At 44.8% G+C, this 19,407-nt stretch overlaps 1 protein-coding gene across 15 annotated transcripts in view; it reads right to left on the bottom strand.

Annotated features, from left to right (window-relative positions):
• KALRN (kalirin RhoGEF kinase) overlaps nucleotides 1-19,407 on the bottom strand; it is a 446,039-nt gene that overhangs the window by 66,154 nt on the left and 360,478 nt on the right. For 14 of the 15 annotated variants that reach the window (XM_015289974.4, XM_015289980.4, XM_040703547.2 and 11 more), the window contains 2 exons: nucleotides 18,510-18,539; nucleotides 16,764-17,010 (listed from right to left, as the gene is read on the bottom strand). In XM_015289974.4, the coding sequence (XP_015145460.2) occupies nucleotides 16,764-17,010; nucleotides 18,510-18,539 (277 nt within the window). The remainder of the gene's footprint in view (nucleotides 1-16,763; nucleotides 17,011-18,509; nucleotides 18,540-19,407) is intronic. The other variant, XM_015289978.4, reaches the window with a different exon arrangement.

Raw genomic sequence — 19,407 nt, 5'->3', positions numbered from 1 at the left:
ATGTGGGTGAAACATCCCACGAGGGCACAGCATCCCATGTGGGTGAAGCATCCCACGAGGGCACAGCATCCCATGTGGGTGAAGCATCCCACGAGGGCACAGCATCCCATGTGGGTGAAGCATCCCACGAGGGCACAGCATCCCATGTGGGTGAAGCATCCCACGAGGGCTCAGCATCCCACATCAGCACTGAGATTTCACCAACCCGAGCTGGCTCCCACAAAACTCTGCAGATATGAGAGGTTTGAGGGGTTCACAGGGACATCTAGTGGTAAGCCCTAACCAAACCCCAGCGTTGCCTGTGGGAGACAAGTTGTTTCTGACTTCACTCAAGGAATGTTTGAGCCATCAGGCCAAAAAGAGCACATCTTAAAGATATGGTGCACATGACACCGACAGCACACGGCAATAAAACAGTGCTTAGAGGTGAAGGTTCAGTGAAAGAGTACTTATGGGAGAAGTCTGACATGCAAGTTTGCAGTCCTGTAATTGCAGCCAAACTCTAAAACCTAATTAAGGTGTAATTTCAGCACTGAAAAAAAGTGGTTTGCTTAATTACAATGGAATTGAATTCATTATTCTGAGGTGAAGCAGGCTCTCTTTTTCCTTCCCCACCACTAGCAATACTGTGAAGGTTATATCTGAAAGGCTTCTCTTTTCAAAATACACATCCATATGTGTAGTTACTGATGAATACATGCAATAAATACAATAAATAAATAAATAAGAGATGACTAGAAGATAGTTCTAATAATCATGTCATTGATTAGCTCTTAAAAGCAGAAGAGACGCGCTGCGCCCACAGCTCAGCTGCAGCTTTGGCTGAGGATGACACGGCTCAGGGATGTGATTTAGTGGTGGGTTGTTAGATTTAGGGTAGTATGGTTAGGTTGAGGTTGGACTCGATGATCTTGAAGGTCTTTCCTAACCTGAGCAATTCTATGATTCCATGACGTTTACCATCAGTGTGAGCGGGACCTGTGCTGAGCCTGCAGCTTGGTGTTTGGGAAGTAGCAGATCACATGGGGAAAAATAATGCTGCACAGTTCACTTGGCCTAAATGAGGGGTGAGGAGGCTCTTGCCTGGGACTAGGAAGGGTCCTTAACCTCACTTCCTATGTTCACATTGTAATTTCAATGTTATTTTTGGACAGGATGCAATAATATCTGGCTGAACGGCTTCTGTGTCCCCATGTCAAGTAAAACTTTCCCACTCTCACTCTAAACTAAGGCTGAGTCTCAGGAATTCTTTGGGGAAACACCTCCTGGCACCACGCTCTAAACACAGCCGCTGTTATCTGCAGCAGAGTGACTGTGAAGACGTTCGGGTCCTGACTCACAGCCATCAGCACTGTGTCTGTGAGGCACAGAGGATGGAAGGGAAGTTGGGATGATGAGGCAGTGAGTTCTTTCTGCTCTTGAATATTCAGAAACTTCCCAGGATTGAGACGCTTCTGGATGAAATCCCAGAGAGTCCACAGAAGTGACTTTTGCTATGTAAGCTCTCCTAATACTTCTACCCAGTCCTCTCATGGAAATTTTGGGGTGAAAGATGGGACGTGTCAGTCTGCACACTGTGTTCTCTCACACCTGCATCGGGGGCTTAATTTCCCTCAGTTGTAAACTGAAAGATGCATTTGAGGGAAGCGCAGCATAAAATACCTAGTGGTGTAATGGTTCCATCTGAGTCAATAGAAATGTGGAGAAATACATTGGCCTGGATTGCCCTTGAGGTCTGTAATGCAGAACAGCAGTGACAACATTTCTGCCATAGTGACAGGTGCTGCTTCTTTCCCCCCATCACGCAGAGAGACGAATAACGTAATGGCTATCGGGAGCGTCTGTCTGTTGCTTATTCAAGTCAGTCCCACACTGTGCTTGGGGGTGTAAAGTGATCACTGCAGAAAACCAATCCCAGTGGGCACCGCTATTAGGGAGCAGGATGCATTATGGCTGATTTATTTTTCTAATCCAATGAAGCTTAAGTATTATTTACTCATTTCTTTCGAAAGAACAGGGAAACAGCTATCTAACGAGTTCAAGTCACAGATGGCAAAAGGGAAAGGGATCCACAGAGTTTTAAATACGTCATTTAAGTATGTGATGTAACCTGCTGAGACATACTCAGAAGTGCAAGAACGTGCCTGAAATGTACCTTCTTTAAGAAGCAGACACGGGGTGACTCCTTTCATTACCGATTCTCCCACTAAATTTCTGAATAATTTGGGGGAAAAATGACCACTTCGTGTCTTCATTTTCTCTGCGTGCAGTAAAAAGATACTGGCAATTTGTGTTCCCCTTAAAGTGGTCTGAAACAGAGATTATGCACATAGAGCATCAAGAAGAGTTTTTATGGTTTGATGTTTATTCAAATGAGTGTGTCAGAATATGGCTCTGACCTTACTGGCTTTTAGATCTAGTATTAAAAAAGCACCTCGATCAATATGTCCTGTCTGCAAATGCTATTCACAAAACCAGGTAAATGTGAACAACTGGAAGGAAGGCAGATTGGCAGAGTGAAGCAGTCCTTGCTCAACTAGCACAGTGCAGTACATTATTCTTGGCTCTGGTTCCAGCTATTTTCAACAGCACTAAACATTCATTAGATTAAATCAAATGAACCACGTTCTTTAAAAATAGTCAGGGCCTTGTTGTGCCAGTTGGAAAAAACAGCAACTTTACTGGGTATTAAAACAGAGCAAATAAATTAAAAATAAATAAATAAATGGAATCATATTCCCTCCTGGCGTAAGGGAGCACAACTCCAAGGAGAGGTTTTTGGCTCCTCAATGCAGCACAGTGGTAGGTAAAAAAAGAACATTCTCAACTAGCTAAAACAAACAAATTAAAAAGAAATATGTACAGCCCAGCACAAACTCCACGTTGAACTGCAATGCAGGCATATGTTCAGCAAATGTTAGGATACGTCACTCCTTATGCTTCTGCTGTAGACAACAGCATGGGAATGGTTTATGACAACTTAGTAGAGTTGCGTGACCAACGAGCATCTTGGCCCACCAACTCTACTGGGAAGCCCTCTAGACCCATCTGCTCTGCCAGGTGCTCCATCAGAGCCTCACCTGTACACGACACAGAACCCAGCTCTCCTGAACATCGTAAGTTCCCCCCACTGACAGCAACATAACTCTCTGTCCTAATTTACAACTCATTCTTCTTCTCTCTGCAAAGGAGGGAGAGCCCAAGACATAAAGACAAGCTGCTCCAAGTCTTCTCTGCCAAAGTATCTTAAAAAGCTCAATGAGTAAACAGCACCAGGCAGATAACGGTACAGCAGACTACAGAATAAGACACATACACTCACTTTCACGCAACTCTGGCTGTTTCAAGAGAATTTGAAACATCTGGAGGTGTTCAAGAACCATGGAGATCTGGCACTGAGGGACATGGTTAGTGGGCGTGGTGGGGATGGGTTGATGGTTGGACTTGGTGATCTCAGAGGTCTTTTCCAACCCTACTGATTCTACGATTCTATGAACTTAGAGCTGTCCCTAGATATTCATGTAGATAAATGTGGCCTGCAAAGACCTGCAGGCAGGACTCCTCCGACCTGCCAGCAGATTCACCAGAGGAGTTGCAGACAGCATCCCCTCACAAACCAGTTTAACATATGGGCTCCAGAAAGTGGAGCTATGTACTGCTTTATGGCAGTACCGAGTTACTCATTTTCTGGAGAACGATGGTGGATGGTGGACACATCCTGAAAAAGCTCCTGATGAGAATAAAAAGACAAACAAACAACAACCACACAAAACCTTAAGCAAAAAATAACGAAATAAAATTTTTAAGCAGCTTTTGTGTTCGTTTCCTGAAGCACTTATCTCCATTAAAGCAGAGATACATCGTTGGGAGTCACAGCAATAACCAGTGATGGAAGACACAAAGCACTAAAACGCTGCTCTTTGGACATGTTTTGGCTCCTCTTGCACTGTGTTGGGCCTCAGTGGGGAAATCATGAGCCTATCTCAGCCCATCATGGTCTGCTTTCCAAGACAAACAGGAGCCTCACCCACTTGAGCACGACAAAGGTGAGTTATTTCAGCAACTACAGACTACTGGTCTAACAGAAGTATTCCTCATCTGCCTGCCTCAACTTGCCTGAGGTTGCTCTGTTTAGAAGCTGGAAACCACAGCTAATTTTCTCTTTAAAAGGCATTTCTCCTTCCTTAAAGAAAGTTGTTTGTTTGTTTGTTTGTGTTTTTGGTTTTCTTTGGTTTTGTTTCTGGTAGAAGACTAGTCAGTCTACTTTCCTGAGATGTTCTGCAGTGAGCTAAAAGCTTTGTTCATCACCCATCCTCTCATCCACTATCCAACACAATGATTGTTCAAGGCAAACAAAAAGAAAAATTAAAGAACTGGCACACAGCTTTTACTAGTTTGAGAAGAACCTTTCTCTGTTTGGCCAGTCTGGGGGGATTGCATTGGAATTAAAATAAAATTCAATGTCAATATTGTAAGAGCCTTTATTTACTTGGGCCAAATTATTGCATTAAGTGTATTTTCTTCTTTCCTTTGTTCTAGGGTAGAAAGGGAATGTAAAATAATTCTTACCAGGCAATGTTTAGGATGGGAGGACTTTCTGGTTGACAATACCAGATCTAAGACAAGCATAAAAGAATCTGTAAAGCTGTTATTAGAACTTACAGAGGGAATAAATAATGAGGATACAGCTAACAGGCAGCATGCAGGGAGGAGAAATAAAAAAACAGGTTTAAAGCTATTTTTTTATCAGATATTATGGTTTGACTGGCTAGAAAACAACCTTTCTACTTATATCAGTACCCTGTGCCCACAGAATAGCAATGACTTTGTTTCAAGGATGCTAGCTGCCTGGCAGGTAGGATTTCTGCTTGATGCCCTGTGCAGAAATGCTGCTCTGGGGGATGTCAGTGAGTGAGTGTCTGTCCAGCACCAAATACTTAGAAATCCCCCTTCATCTTGGTAACATCAGACATTACTGAAAGCTGAACTTCTATACGCTGGCGTTTCCAGTCACTCACTTCAAGGAGAAACCTGCTGTCTTTCTGTAAGAGGGACAAATAATGATGTCTTGGAGCAGTTTTTAATTCCTACATTCAGCTGTCTTCTGGGTATGTAACAGCTCCACATTACATGATGTTCCATGAGCGCTCTGAATCTGAGCACCAGCTGCCCTGCCAAAACCCATTGTTGCCTTTTCTGTCTCTCCCAGGTGCTGTGCCTTACCCTGTGCCAATAGAAATGTTTGTGCAGCCTCACAGTGAATCTGAGCTGCAAAAGGATCCAGGTTAAAAATAATCTAAGATGGAAAAAAAAAAAAAGTTAACTTTAACCCAGATCAGTTCCTTGATCTGTGTTGGCTTTTCAGTTGTTATTAGGAGGAATTTACTGCAAGAGCCTCGGGGTACGTGACGGATGCATCACCTGTGCTATCTCTTAGTCTCAGTGCTCCCACTCACCATGGCAGATGCTGACTGCTCGGGCAGGAATGGTGTACATGTCTGATGCTCTGAGAGATTCAGTCTCCCTCTATGAGACAAAATAGGTGCTTTCACTCAGAGTGTTATCTTTCCCTCAGCAGGGAGGAGCGCCAGCCCCCAGTGCTGCTGATCTCAGGCCCATCTCCGGTGTGCCTGCATGTCCCTTCGCATGTTTTATGATGGCTGATGAGTGTGCACTTTTGCAACTTTGCATACAGAAAGATGTTTCTCTGCATATACGGAAAGACTGACCTCTGTGTAGCTCCCAGGTCAATATGCGAAGCAGTTCTCCTATGGTACAGCAGCACGTCTGCATGGCACAACTACAGCAGATTTGTCTGAGCAGATGTGCAATGGCAATGAAGACCACTGGGGTGAAAAGAGAGCCCTTCCCTTGCCATCTAAGCTTTTTCACAGGTTAGAATGGCCTTCCTCAGCAGCAAGAGCACTTTGATTCCTTCACACTGCATGAAACTTAATTTGTACTTTGCAGTCAGTGGAAGGAAAAAGGTTCTTATTTCACTGAGTAAGAGTCCTGCAGAGTTAATAAATTCTTCAGTGCTTTTCTGAAGAATGACATTGGGCTCTTAAGGCTGGATTCTGTTCTCTGATACCTAAATGCAATTCCCATAGATTTCCAAGGAAACTGGGTATATATTCCTTGGCAAAACGCAACTGTTAACTTAAAAATCTGAAGATATGTGAAAACTACAGAAAAACTGAAGAGCTGGGTACAGTCTGGAAGGAGTGTAAGATCTAAAATACCTAAAAATACTTTTAAAAAATGATCTATCAAAAAGAAATATCTTGAGTTGAAAGATTTCAGTCTTCCTTCCTAACCTAGAAAACAGAATAATGCCTTTGAAATATAAACACTGGGTTCTACTACCTAACTTTTGATCTCTCTGGCTTGCAAAAGCAAAGGGCAACAAAAATGTTTAATTTAGCATCAGACAGCTAAGTGCTCCTGGTGAGAAACATGGAGCACCAGGCCCACTTCATGAACATGGGAGCCACCAGCAAATATGAGTTACAAATTGTGTTGCTGAAGAGATAGAATCAAGGTTGCTTTTTTATGGGCAAGTCTTGAATAAAGTGTTACTACTGCTTCTGTTTGACTGTAGGCCTTTAGAGAGACTAGAGGCTATTCCAATCTTCACTGCAATGTGCAAGCAATTATCACAAATGGACTTTGCCTGCCTTAAAGAGAAGAAAAATGCCATTCTGGAGTTTAAGCAAGGCAGCATTTGCAAGAGGAGGTAATATCTTTTACTGGACCAATTAATATGAATGGAAAAATTACACTCGCACTTACATAAATAACCTTCTGGCACTGACTATTAGCTCCATCACAGTGACAATAATGATAACTCTACTTTCCAGAATTTGGGATTAATGTAAACTAAGCAAAGCTGACATGGGTTTGGGATCTTCTTGCAAAATGTGTGACCTGGGAACAACTGCTCTGACAAAATGCTTGTGTAAATGACAGGAGAATCAGGCTTCTTGTGTCAGTATCAATATATCAGATCTGTGCAATGTGCCGAAGCAGATATACAGAAACATAATTTCAATTACTTTGAAATACATTATTTAATACACATGTGCTTTGCGTTTCAGTTTGCCTAGCTCTGTCTCAGACTGGTCATGGAAAAGGGATTTTTAGCAGAGCTAGTTCACTTCAAAACACACTCATGAAATATTTGTTTAAGATTAGCAGCGGAAGGATCAACCCAGCAGTGTACAGGCCTTGCAAGGTGTAAATACTACATTGAGGAATAACCTCTTTAACTGTCTGGAAGCTGAAAGAATCAGAAGGCAATACTTTTGGGAAGTCTGAAATGAGATTTGTCCTCATCATTAGTATCTGCATCACTGCAGTTCTCACAAGTACAGGCAAGAGGCTCAGCCTATGGAAGGCATACAGAACGCACATCTGCACTCTGAAGTTGAGTCAGTATGGACCCAGAACCAGCAGTCTTTATTTTTCCCTTTCCCTCCTGCTTAAATTTTAAACCGTTCAGGCCAAGAGACCAGGGAGTAGGCTACAGAACATTCAGCAAAGCAGAGGAGGGACATAATAATGAATGGTGGCTCATTGAAGCTGGTTACGCAGCAAAAAGCCTAGGCAAACAACCCAGATCCCACTCTTCCCCCTACAGTCCCAGATGGATTACGGTCCAACACTCCTCTGTGAATCTGCTAAATTTAGCCCAGCTCCAGAGGAAACACAAGACACAAGCCATCCACATGCTCCCGTCGCTCTTGCAGCAGAGGCGGCCAATGACCTTCCTGTTGGCTCTCTGGGCCAAGTGCTCCAGAACAACTCCCCCCTTCCCACTGCGCTGCATGGATCTCAAGACACACGACCAAATGCAGAGGAAACAGATTCTGCTCAAGGAGCTATATTTATACCCTTCCTGTGGGCTGCTTGTTTTTCACTAGTGGGGCAGAGACAAGGAGATATTATGGCTGCTGGCTTCAGGTCAGAGTGAGCACAAACCTCATGCTGCAAACTGAACTCTACTCTACCCACTTGCTCAGGTGCATGCAATGAGCTCGGGCACCATACCTCAAAGAAACAGAAGGCATCTACGAGGTCTCTGGGCAGCTCGTAAAAAGAAACAAACATTGATTTCAGAACATTCTCAATAGGTGTCCCCTCTCTTGGGTAACTGTATAATACCCAATCTGACCTCGTTTCCTGAACCTCAGTGGCACACAACAGGAGCCTGGGTCCTTTCTCAGTACAACTACTGCTCAGGCTTGATCAGTGCTTCTCATGGAGTCCCTTTCAAAGGTTCCTCTCACTGCACTGACCCTGCTCAAGTAAGAGAAGGCAGAGCACAGATGTTTTATGAAAGGACACATGCTGGGATCACATGGAAAACTGGGGACTAGGCAGAACAAGCCTTTCCTCACTTAGGATCCTTCTGATGGGAGATTCCTCTGGTTTTCCCCAGGCAATACAGATGCTGCACAGCCCAAATTACCCCCAAGAAGTGGTCCTGCTTAATGAGCCAAAAGTATAGTATTTACTTAGTAGAACTATATTTGTCTTTTGTGATGTCACAACAGCTGGGACATCAATATGTGAACAACAAAAAATAAAGATTCCCTTTCCAGCACATCTTTGAAGACAAGATGGGAAAATGGGACCAGTGCAGTCTCGCCTGTCCATGTATACACAGTTGAACTACTCCCAAGTTGTTCCCTCTCAGATGGATCATTTACGAGGAGAAGGCTGGGCACCCCCCCTCACCCTCAAACCTCATCCAAGAATCTAGGTCACCCACTACATTTGTCACTACACAGCCAGGAAAGGAGGTTTGTGCATGGCCCCGGCCTTGGAAAGATGGCTGGGAATCCAGGCAAGAGATCTAGGAGGCCATTGAGAATTTCTGACCCCAGTCATCCCCAGAGGCTGTGGGAGGAAATGCGGTGCTGAGTCTGGGAGGGACTCCCAAGAGCTGCTTTCCCTCTCTCCCTTCCCTACAGCTCCAGCTCATGATGGGAAGGCCCAGTGCGCTCAGCCTGCTGAGCATCCCACCCTAGACTGACCAAGCCACTCTCTCTCCATATAACACAAATGCTGAAATAAATAACCACACCCCCTTCCAAAAACTGCTTCACCAAAAAGTCAACAGACATATCTGCAGGAAACAAATGACTCTTCATCCTAAGAAGGAAGATATTTGCTTTTGGACATATCCATCTCATGAGCAGCACTCAGCGTAGTGCTGACAGGAGCTGCGTGGCAGCGATATACCATGGCCATCTCTGTGGCAGCGATATATCGTGGCCATCTCCATGGCAGCGATATACCACGGCCATTTCTGTGGTAGCGATATACCATGGCCATCTCCATGGCAATGATATACCACGGCCATCTCCATGGCAGCGGTATACCATGGCTATCTTCTCCTGCAGAGAGAAGTGCTTAACCCTCTGAAATGCAAACGTTTCTATCTTCCTACAAACTCACACAGAGTTCAGTTCCTGCACTTCACTTTTGCTGAGGCTTTCTCTGCTTTCCCTGCCAGCTCTTCTTGGTTTTTAGTTGGCTGACTAATTTGATTCTAAAAGCAGAATGATTTCTTATCCTGATAGGCAGCAATTCTACCCCATACTCAGTCAGAGTCTAGGACGCTGGTGCCAGTATGTTAATGAAGAGGTACAAGTGATCGATATATTACCTGCTACCAGGAAACCCAATTTTCTGAAAGCCTCCTAGCCAAATTAAGCACAGGTCCCAAAAGTGCTGTAAGCTCTGCATTAGAGCACTGAGCACAAGTTGCACAATAATAAAGCTGTCAGACCACCGCCAGACAGGAGTGCCAGCTCAGGTGCCTCGACCTTTATGCAATATCAGCTACTGAACTGTGTCCAGTTTAATGTTGTACTCTGCTTGTTTGCTGTACTCTCCAAGCTGCTCTTGGTACACGCACAGTGAGGGTGACCTGTGACAGGGATGGCTGAAAGAGCAGGAAAAGCAGATGGATGGGTCCCACATTAATAAGCAGAATCAGCCCCAAGACACACTGATGTGTCCAAACATCTAACTCTTCTGATAGGATTTTTGTGACTCAGAAGGTGTGGATTATAGCTCTCTCTATATCACTGCTGAATTTCCCCCCAGTTTCTTTGCCAGACCAAGTGCTGAATTCTTTGACATTCCTGATGAGCTCAGCTGACCACAGCATTTTAAATCCCAGCCCCATTTTTTCCTTTCTCGGTACAAAATACAGCATGGCCATGGTACACTGAAACTTGGGGTTAAGCTGTCTGGGGATTAGGTGGATAAAGTTATACCCCCTGTCAGAAAGGGAAGCAAAGGCAAAGTAAACAAGAAAAGTTGCAGGCCTTCTCTCTTTTAAACAAACACTCCTGTGTTTAAAATAATAAAAATCCTCTGAAAAAAAGCAAAGCAACTTCCCCCAAAATAGCCTTTCCTGTTTTATCATAGCATTTGTCTAAATTGTACTCCTCCAAAAAAAAAAAAAAAAAAAAAAAAAAAAGAGTTCCAGGTAGAGCACTGGAGGACTTTGGCTTTGATTAGATAACAGAACAGCTGAAGCAATAAGTGCAATTGACTTCACTGGTACCTGATATGTCCTAAACAAATCAGCGTGGTTGAAGCTTAGCTTTAAATATCTAGGAATGCCATATTAAAAAAAACAAAAAACAAAAAACAAAAACAAAACAAAAAAACCACCATGTCACTCTGCCACAGTTTTATGCACAAAACCATGACACACTCACAAGCCACCAGATCATGGCTCCAACAGCCTGAATGCAACCTGCCTCCATGGCTTGCAGCTGCTGAGACTCCCTGTGGAGCTGCATATTGTTGGTGTACTAATATACAGCTAAAAGTTCTGGCAGAACTACAGTCATAGCAATATGAATGTCCCTATTCACTCATTCTCTCAGGCTTCTCTTGGTCTACCTCTTAAAAGCAACAAAACCCACATCTCATCACCCACATTGCCAATGGTAGTTAAATACTTGCTCTTTTTGTACTATTTTGGAGCTAGAATCATGGAATTATAGAATCATAGAATCACCAAGGTTGGAAAAAACCTCCAAGACCATCCAGTCCAACCTTCCACCTATCACCAATATTTCCCCACTAAACCATGTCTCAGTACAACATCTAAACATTTCTTCAACACCTCCAGGGTTGGTGACACCACCACCTCCCTGGGCAGCCCATTCCAGTGCCTGACCACTCTTTTGGAGGAGTTTTTCTTAATGTCCAACCAGAGTCTCTTCTGGTGCAACTTGAGGCTGTTCCCTCCAGTCCCATCACTAGTTACATGGGAGAAGAAGCCGACCTCACCACAACCTCCCTTCAGGTAGTTGTAGAGAGCTATAAGGTCTCCCCTAAGTCTTCTCTTCTCCAGACTAAATAATTGCAGTTCCCTCAGCTGCTCCTCATAAGGCTTTTGCTCCAGACCTCTCACATAATGTGGAGGGATAATGGAGTCCAGGAGAACATGTTAAGAATGGACACTTTATAGGTATCTGACTTCTTCCATGGGATGACTATGAGGTAGGAGAAAGTACAGAATCCAAGGATCAAAAGATAATAGTAGATATGGGAGTGAGGTATCACCAACCTTTCCAGCACCTGAGCAGCCATTGCCCACTAAGGGAGAAAGGAGCAAATTGGTGGGAAGAAGCTGTAAACACCCATGAAAGTGAAGCCAAACAGCCATTGTTGGAGAGAGGTGGAAGATACAGGAGAAAAAAAAACAAACAAACAACAAAACATAAAGGCAACCTGATTGAAATAGCAAAGCAGTCTGGTGTTCTCTCATCCTTCTATTTCCATTCCTTTCACAACTGCATGGAGTCACACTCATCTCTGTCTTAGAATTATTATTTTTTCCAGGTATATTGTGGTAGAGGAGTAGCCAAAAATGGGTCCTGGCAGCACTTGGTGCTGGCCCATAGAGAGATGTTGTGTTACACCATGCTGGTTAGCTGACTGGTTTCCAGCTGCTCTACCATAATTGAAAAGGAGTGAAAATGCAGTTAGAGCTCTCCTGATGGGGTTGTTCTACATAAGCCATGTCCTGAACTTGTAGCAAGGATATCATGAGGCATCAAAAGCCAGCAGGAGGGGTTCATGTGACATCTCTTGAACGACTATACAATGAAATTGTGACTCTGAACATCCCTGTTGGAACAGTACTAGGAACAGAGGTGAGAGTCTGTTGTGGTTTTTTTTTATTATTATTTAAGTACTGCATATTTATATTGACACTGGGAACCTGAAGACTGCTTGTATAATGAAAACCCCTGTTTACGTGCCAGTTAAATCAACTGTTACCTAATAAAATGTTTCCTTTAGTTTGAAGCCTTACAAACAGTTTAATCGACTGCTCTTAATTAAGGCTTTCAAAAACAAAAACAATCTCTCAGCCACCACAAGGACGACTGAAGGTTTAATGCGGTGCACTAAAACTTCTGAATCGTCCTCACACAGCTCTCCCAAGAAATCAGGAATCATTACTATAGAATATGTTTTACAACAAAGATTGTTTAAAAGGCAAAAGAAAAAGCGCATGAGCCAGTGCAGATCACAGTTTAATACTCCACAGGAACGGGGACACAGTAAAAGCAGCCCTGGCTCTTTTTCACTACTAAGATTCAAGATATTCCTAAAAACCAAGACATGGAAAGAAACAATTATGTTTTTTCCTATGTAGTTACTCTTCTGAGGTCAGGGTCTGAAGAAAAGAGACTTACAACCCCAACAAGAGCCACATTACCCTCACTGGCTTTGCACGCTAATCCATTTATTCATCTGCTCTTTCCCACAAGAAATGGGCACAAAAATGCAGGTTTCAGGGCAACTTCATTTGCACTGATGCTATTCTTCTCACAGGACTCTATTCACCCTTCCTCTGCTTCTTTATTTTACAGCCCAGCCTGCAATCACCCCCACCAGCTGTAGGCTCTCCCTGGCCATGGAATCAGGTAGGTTGTCTAAATGTAGAGCCTGTCCCATGAGCAGCACCCAAACCACTGGCCCTCCTGCCCAAAGTCTAATGGTATCACAGCTGATGCACTCAGGCCAGCAGGATCCAGCTGGGAAGTTGTTCACCCTGCTAACAGACACCTTGTGAGGCCTATGTTCCTGCGCGGTTGGAAGACACCCAACCATTGCTCAATTTGCTGTTGCAAGGACCCACCACTGCCACCAAAACCCCGCTGTTAAGTGGCCATCTGCCTGCGCAGCAAGATGTTTGCGTAGCATCTTAAAACAATATGTTCCTCATCTCCTCCAGAGAGATGGACCAGACACAAGCATCCCACAGGCAGGATCTGGTTTGGGGCCCTGAGCGGGGTCCCTTCGCATATCATCAGCCTAAACCTAGTCCCATAAAGCCCTATTGTTTTAACACCTTTTTTCTTTGGTGATGGAAATTGCTTAAAATTTCTGTAAGAACTAGCCTTTGAACTACACTGGGACTTTGATTTTACAGCAAAAAATGCTGAGTGAGTGGACAAGGGCTGTGAGATCAAGGTTTCATCTAAACGTTTCATGGGCCAAGTACAAATATGGAATCACTCAGTTGAAGCTAGTAGGCTGATACCAGGAATACGCCAGTGTGCTTAATGAATATTGACTAGGTCATTAGGTTGCTTTCCATCCGTGCAGATTTCTCTCTTAATTTGAAATTTATAGTTTAATACCTTAGAGCTCAATTATAGAGTAAAAGAGACAGGAATGAAAGTCACGGTTTCCCTGTAATTAGCCCCATGAGACAGTTCAAACAGAGCTTCATTCCTAGTGCCACAGGTCTTTCTTTTTCCTTCCAAGGGAATGCCAGTAATGAAAAAATATATATAAATTTTCAAATACAGTAACAGAGACTGCAGATCAGTTCTTTTTACTCAGTCACCCATAAAATATTTATGTAAGGTGAATCCCAGAAACCTGTTTGCCCTTTTACAGAGGGTAATTGCAAACACTGTCAGATCAGTGGAAAGCAAGAACAGGCAGGGCTCTATGGGGCTCTGAGCTGTAGTCAAGTCATGAAAAAACTAAGTGTGTATCCTCTACAGGAACACAGCCAGAAGTGGGACGGAAGGCTGGGAGACTGATCCTTGACATCTCTGCACTTTCACTGAACAACTGCATGAGAAATCTGCAAAGATACTTCGTTATGAAACATAGGAAATGTTCTATTTGGGGTTTGTTCTCTGACGTTATGCAACTGTTTTTAAAGAAATAGCGTAAAAAATAACGAAATAGGAAGAGAACCAGAGCACATGTTCAGTAGTGAACTTTGATTTTGTATTTCCAGTGGCTTTCATGGATAGCGTTCTGTCCAGGTGTTGATGGTTCAGGTGCTTCTTTTCTCTCTCATTTCAGGGATGGTAGGTACCTTCATTGAGCCTATGTTCACAAGTGTGTTTTATGTTTATAGTTCACAGTAATTCATTTAGGACAAAACAGCAATTTATTATTTTGCACCAAGAAGATGCAACTATTTTAAGATATTTGTCAAAACTCCGTATTCTTACATCAAAGCTGGCAAATTTTACCATTAGGAGTGCTACCTTTTACATACAGATATTTTCTATTCTTGAAATTGCAGTGTTTGTAAAGCAAAGAATTGTATGTCTTGGTAACTGCAAGCAAAATCCAGCCTATTCCGCAGCTGTATTTCTTTACATATTTGAAACAGATGTGGGAAGACTACTTGGTGTTCACATTAGATGTGTCAGCCTTTGCCCTGCGTTGTAGAGAAAGGCCACACATTTTGGAAGTTTAGACCAAGAGGTTCATAATCCAAACCATGCCGAAAGATACTGGAAACAGAGATGGACACAAGTCTGAATAGCCAGAAGCCACGTACGATGCTAATCCTTGCAGCACCTCATGAGACTGGCAGGCTCCAGAGGCTAGTGCATTTCCCCCTTCACACTTACTCCCCTTTCTTTATTCCATGCATCTGTTTATTCAGTTTAAACAATTTCCTGTTCTCCCAAATGGAGGGACAGCTGATTAGACCCAGAAGAACCTATTTGCTGTACAGCAGCCAAAACTGTAAGCTGGACAGTTATTTTTATAACGTCTAGCATCACTTCTGGAGATCCCATTAGTGCCGAAGCTCCCTGATACGGGTTTGGCATGTGCAGGAAGAAAACGGAGGCTGCAGGGGAAGGAGATGGGAGGAAGTAAAGGCCATGAATGCGTGGCTGGACCAGCCCCAGACTGACTGCACCTGCCAGGAGGAGCACGTGGGCCAGCTCAGCAAGCTAGCAGGATGACATGCCCTGCGGCCTGGCTGGGCTGTGCTCAGGCAGCCCGATTTCCCCACCGCCCTGCCTCTATCCTCCTTGGGACTGCCAGCTTCCTTTTACTCCATGCCACGTGGCCTTTCACAGTGTCCTTGACTGTCTTGATGCCATGGCCTGCACCCAGCAGACACGTTCCTGTGCTTCCTGTGAGTCACGTCACGCTGGGCTCTGCCCGCTCTGCCAGGCTGAATTTCGGCTTTACCTGCTTACTCACGGCTGTAATCTGCAGGGAGGTGTGGCTGTGGTTCCCAGAGCTCTGCATGGCCTTTGGAGAAGCCAATGGCCAGGCCAGGCTCCAGGTGTGGCAGGTCTGAGTGACATGGGCACGCTGGAGTTTGCACCTCAGGCAGTGGGGACAGCCAGCATTTCCCCTACTCCTTCCTGTGCTTTTTAAGGCAAAATGACTCCGGGGCTGTTGCAGTGCCCTGAATGTTCCCTGCTCCCTGCCTGCAGGGAACTGAGAGCACCATTTCAATGCTTTTTCTCAAAACAAGCAAAACCACAAAGCTTAACTTGTCCAAACGAAGAAGGATCAAGTTCTACTTCCCCTAACAAAGAGGGAAAAAAATAAACAACTTTATAAAGCCAGTTGAGGCTGCAGGTTTGAGGCAGGGAGCAGGATGTTAGAGGAGCCATTCCCCTTGCCCTGATTGTGACAGGAACGCAGCCCTATGGGAACCTGCTCTGGCCACCCTGAATGGAGCAGGTCCCACTCCAGCAATACGGGGCACCTCCTGCATCTTTGGCTGCACGGATGTGATGCATGGGACACACAGCGCTCAGAACATGACACCAACTGAATAGGCCACAGACACCACCGGAGACAAACAATATTTCAACACTCAGAGCAGGTGTTTGTAGGAAAGGGCAGGTCATTTCCATGCAAACTGACGTCAAGGCCCAGCCTCTCAGGGTGATGTATGTTTTGTCACACTCTGATTGTAACACCTGCTTTACCTCTTGTACCATATCAGTACACTCACCATCTCCAGTTCACCAGTCAGCCTGGTGTACCAGTACTTACTGGTGGCTTGTTTGCAATCATAGGTGGGCAGTGGGGACATAGTGAAATACCATGCATTAATGTGCACTGCTGAATTCATAACATGTCCACAACTTAGGGCATGCTGTGTGTATATACAGCATTCTTTTCCCCCCATGTTGGCTTTTTCCCCCTCCATCTCAGCTTTTAGGCACTGAAAGCGATCCTTGTGTCTTATTTTTATCCTGCATCTCAACACAGTAACGACTGCCACGCAGCAAAAGACATAGACATACAAACATTGATTCATGGGATGGAGCTGGGCTGGTGCTGTGCTGACCCACAGAGACTGAGTAACAAAACTCACTCAATGACTACACGCCCCTTTGCCCACGCTGACTGCCAAAGCAGCCCAAGCAGCTTACACGATACAAGAGGGGAAATCCAAAACAATCCCAAACACCTGTCAGGCTGTTGCCTACCTTTTCCTGAAGGGAAGAAGCAATCCATCTCCACGCTGCTGCGGGAATGGGAAATGCAGAGAGCGCTGCTGGGGACCAGGCCTTCCTGAGGTGGGCTCCGCTCCGTGGTCCGCACCAAGCACCAGCCTGGCCTTTCACTTGGCCTCTCCAGCAGCTCCACTGTCTGCCCCACCTGAATGCTCAGCTCGCTGCTGTGGCCCGCCGTGAAGTCCTGGAGCACCACGGTTAGTTCACACCCTCCAGACAACTGCCCAGGTTCAAAGGAAAAAGAAAAAAAAAAAAAAAAAAGAGTAGGAAAAGGAGTTAGAGAGGGCAGAATGAAAGCTATCATCTTTGCATCATATTTACACTGGCAAAGGCAGGCTTTGTGCTCCTTAGGAGCCAAGTTAATCATTTCTTTTGCCAAAGTTCAACACGTTGTGACCCTTGTTTCCTTTACTTCTTACTCATTCTGTTGGGCCTGAGTAAGAAATCAAAGCTACCCACCCCACGGCCTCTTGAATGCCACGATTTTCTAGCTGGGGGTGCCCGTCAGAAACCTTGCTTTTTTTTTTCTCTTTCGTTTCTGGGGTGCCTTTCTAGCCTGGCAGTAGCCCAGCCAACAGCCTTGGCACTGTGCCTCATGGCAGAACGAATCCAGCTCCCTCTTACAGCACAAGGCAGACACATTCCCGCATGCCACCGCGCAGTGAGGACACAGCTACCACTTTTTGCAAGACAAAAAACATTGCCCTCTTCTTCCCAAACTTGCTCTAAGGTCCCTTTTGGGAGATTAGGGAATCCTGATGAGGCAGATCAGAATAGCTCCTCCCACGCTGTCTGATGGAAAACAGAGGTGTAAATATATAAACGAAGAGTGACTGATGATACGCTGACTTCCAGGATTTGTATCTAAGAATAAATGTATCGTTTTACATCCATACTGAGTGCTGGCAATCCTTCAGTCTCACACCCTGCGATATGCAAGGAACAATACTGGTCTCTGTTTAACCTTGGTCTCTACATAACCCGAGACTGGATGGAAGCGTTTGCGCATACAGCAGAACAAAGCAGAAAAAGCAACTGCACAGGCAGCACGGCTAACAAAGCTTGTTTTCGTACAGATTTGGACCTCAGGGTTGGATTTGCAGGTGTCTAAACAGGTGTGAGCACAACTCTGGATTGCTTGCTGCCTGCCTATCGTCAGGGGCCCTTGTCTGGGTCCGTCTCAATGTGCTGCCTGCTTCCTGGAACGTGCAGGATCCTTTGAGCTCCTTATTCCAGTATAAAATTTGATTGAATTAGCTCACCGATTCAAAAGGTACTGAGCAGCAACCAAAGCTGATTCAAAACCCTGTAATATCACGAACCTCACTTTCTTGGGATACAAAGCTGAAGACAGGTGCGTTATAAAACGTTTTTAAATAAACCACTTGCAAATCCAACTGAGCTGAGAGAAATGTTGTACAGTGCCTAATATCTATGTGAACTCAATGAGAAGTGGGACCTGCACATCAGCTGGAGTGGGTGAGCCCCTTAGGAGTGCAAACCCATTCCTACAGACATCACTCTCGAGCTGTACCACCTCCAAATCCCTTATTGTGGGCCAGGCAGTCTCAAATGCACACTCCCATGGGAACAGCACTCTCTCCACTCAGTGTCACCACGGTTTGTGTGTCTTATGAGGCAGGCATGAAAGAAATCCCATTCACAGTTGCAATATATACAATTACAGAAAGGGGTCAGTGGACAAGGACTGGTTCTCACCTGTCCTGTGTCTCTGCCGTAGACGAAATGCTAGATTGGGGGAAGAAGAAGGAAATAATTCTCTGAAAGATTATTTGTAAATAGATAGGAGAAAAAAAAAATCAACCAAACCAAGCAAACCATGGCAGCTGTTGGAGGCCATTCAGAGTGCTACCATTAATCCTGGCAGAAAGAGCTCAGCGAGCTGATGGAACATACAAGAGATCAATTCGGCAAGCTCTGACATGCTGTCCTTGTAACTGGGATACACACAGCTATTGGAAGAATAAGATATTGCTGTAATATCTGCTAAGGTTTCTTTGCTATGGGATAATGTGAGAATTACAGTTTTTTTTTTCTGATCCAATATGGGACCCGATCTGGTGCGGTGCATTTAAGACACAAGAAAAATCCAAGAGACCAACTGAAAGCACTGCCGTGCCCTGCACTGAAGGACCACTAGGTGTCCGTGTTTGCCATCACACCGCAGATTCTTGCTGCAAAGAATTCACGCGGCTTGGCTTCAGGCAGGGGCTGGCGAGGTGCAGTGTGCTGCAGCTGGGCAGGCAGCAGCAGGCTCAAATGGGAGCCTTCAATCCATCGTTTCCAACCGTAAGGGCAGAGAATGTGCTGAGGCGGTCAAAACCTTTCTTTTTGGGTTTTTTTTTTCTTTTTTTTTTTTCAGATGGTCGGGTTGACTTATGAAAAATAAATCATAATGGTGAGCTGGAGGGCAGCCCACCCCAAACCTGGGGCCCTTGCCAGCCCCTCCCCAAATAGCTGAACACCTGTGACACAGTGGATGGCTCACTGAGGGCAGCACCTGTAAGTGATACCCCCAGAGGAGGCAGGTGTGCCGTCCAGCCCCAAGCACATGGTTCTTCCTATCTCATTAAAAATAGCTATTTAACATGATGAG

This window comes from Gallus gallus, chromosome 7 (genome assembly GCF_016699485.2).
Source record: "Gallus gallus isolate bGalGal1 chromosome 7, bGalGal1.mat.broiler.GRCg7b, whole genome shotgun sequence".
NCBI classification, from domain to species: Eukaryota; Metazoa; Chordata; class Aves; order Galliformes; family Phasianidae; genus Gallus; species Gallus gallus.
The sequence above is the reverse complement of the archived record's forward strand: the minus strand, read 5'-3'. Positions and strand labels throughout refer to the sequence as shown.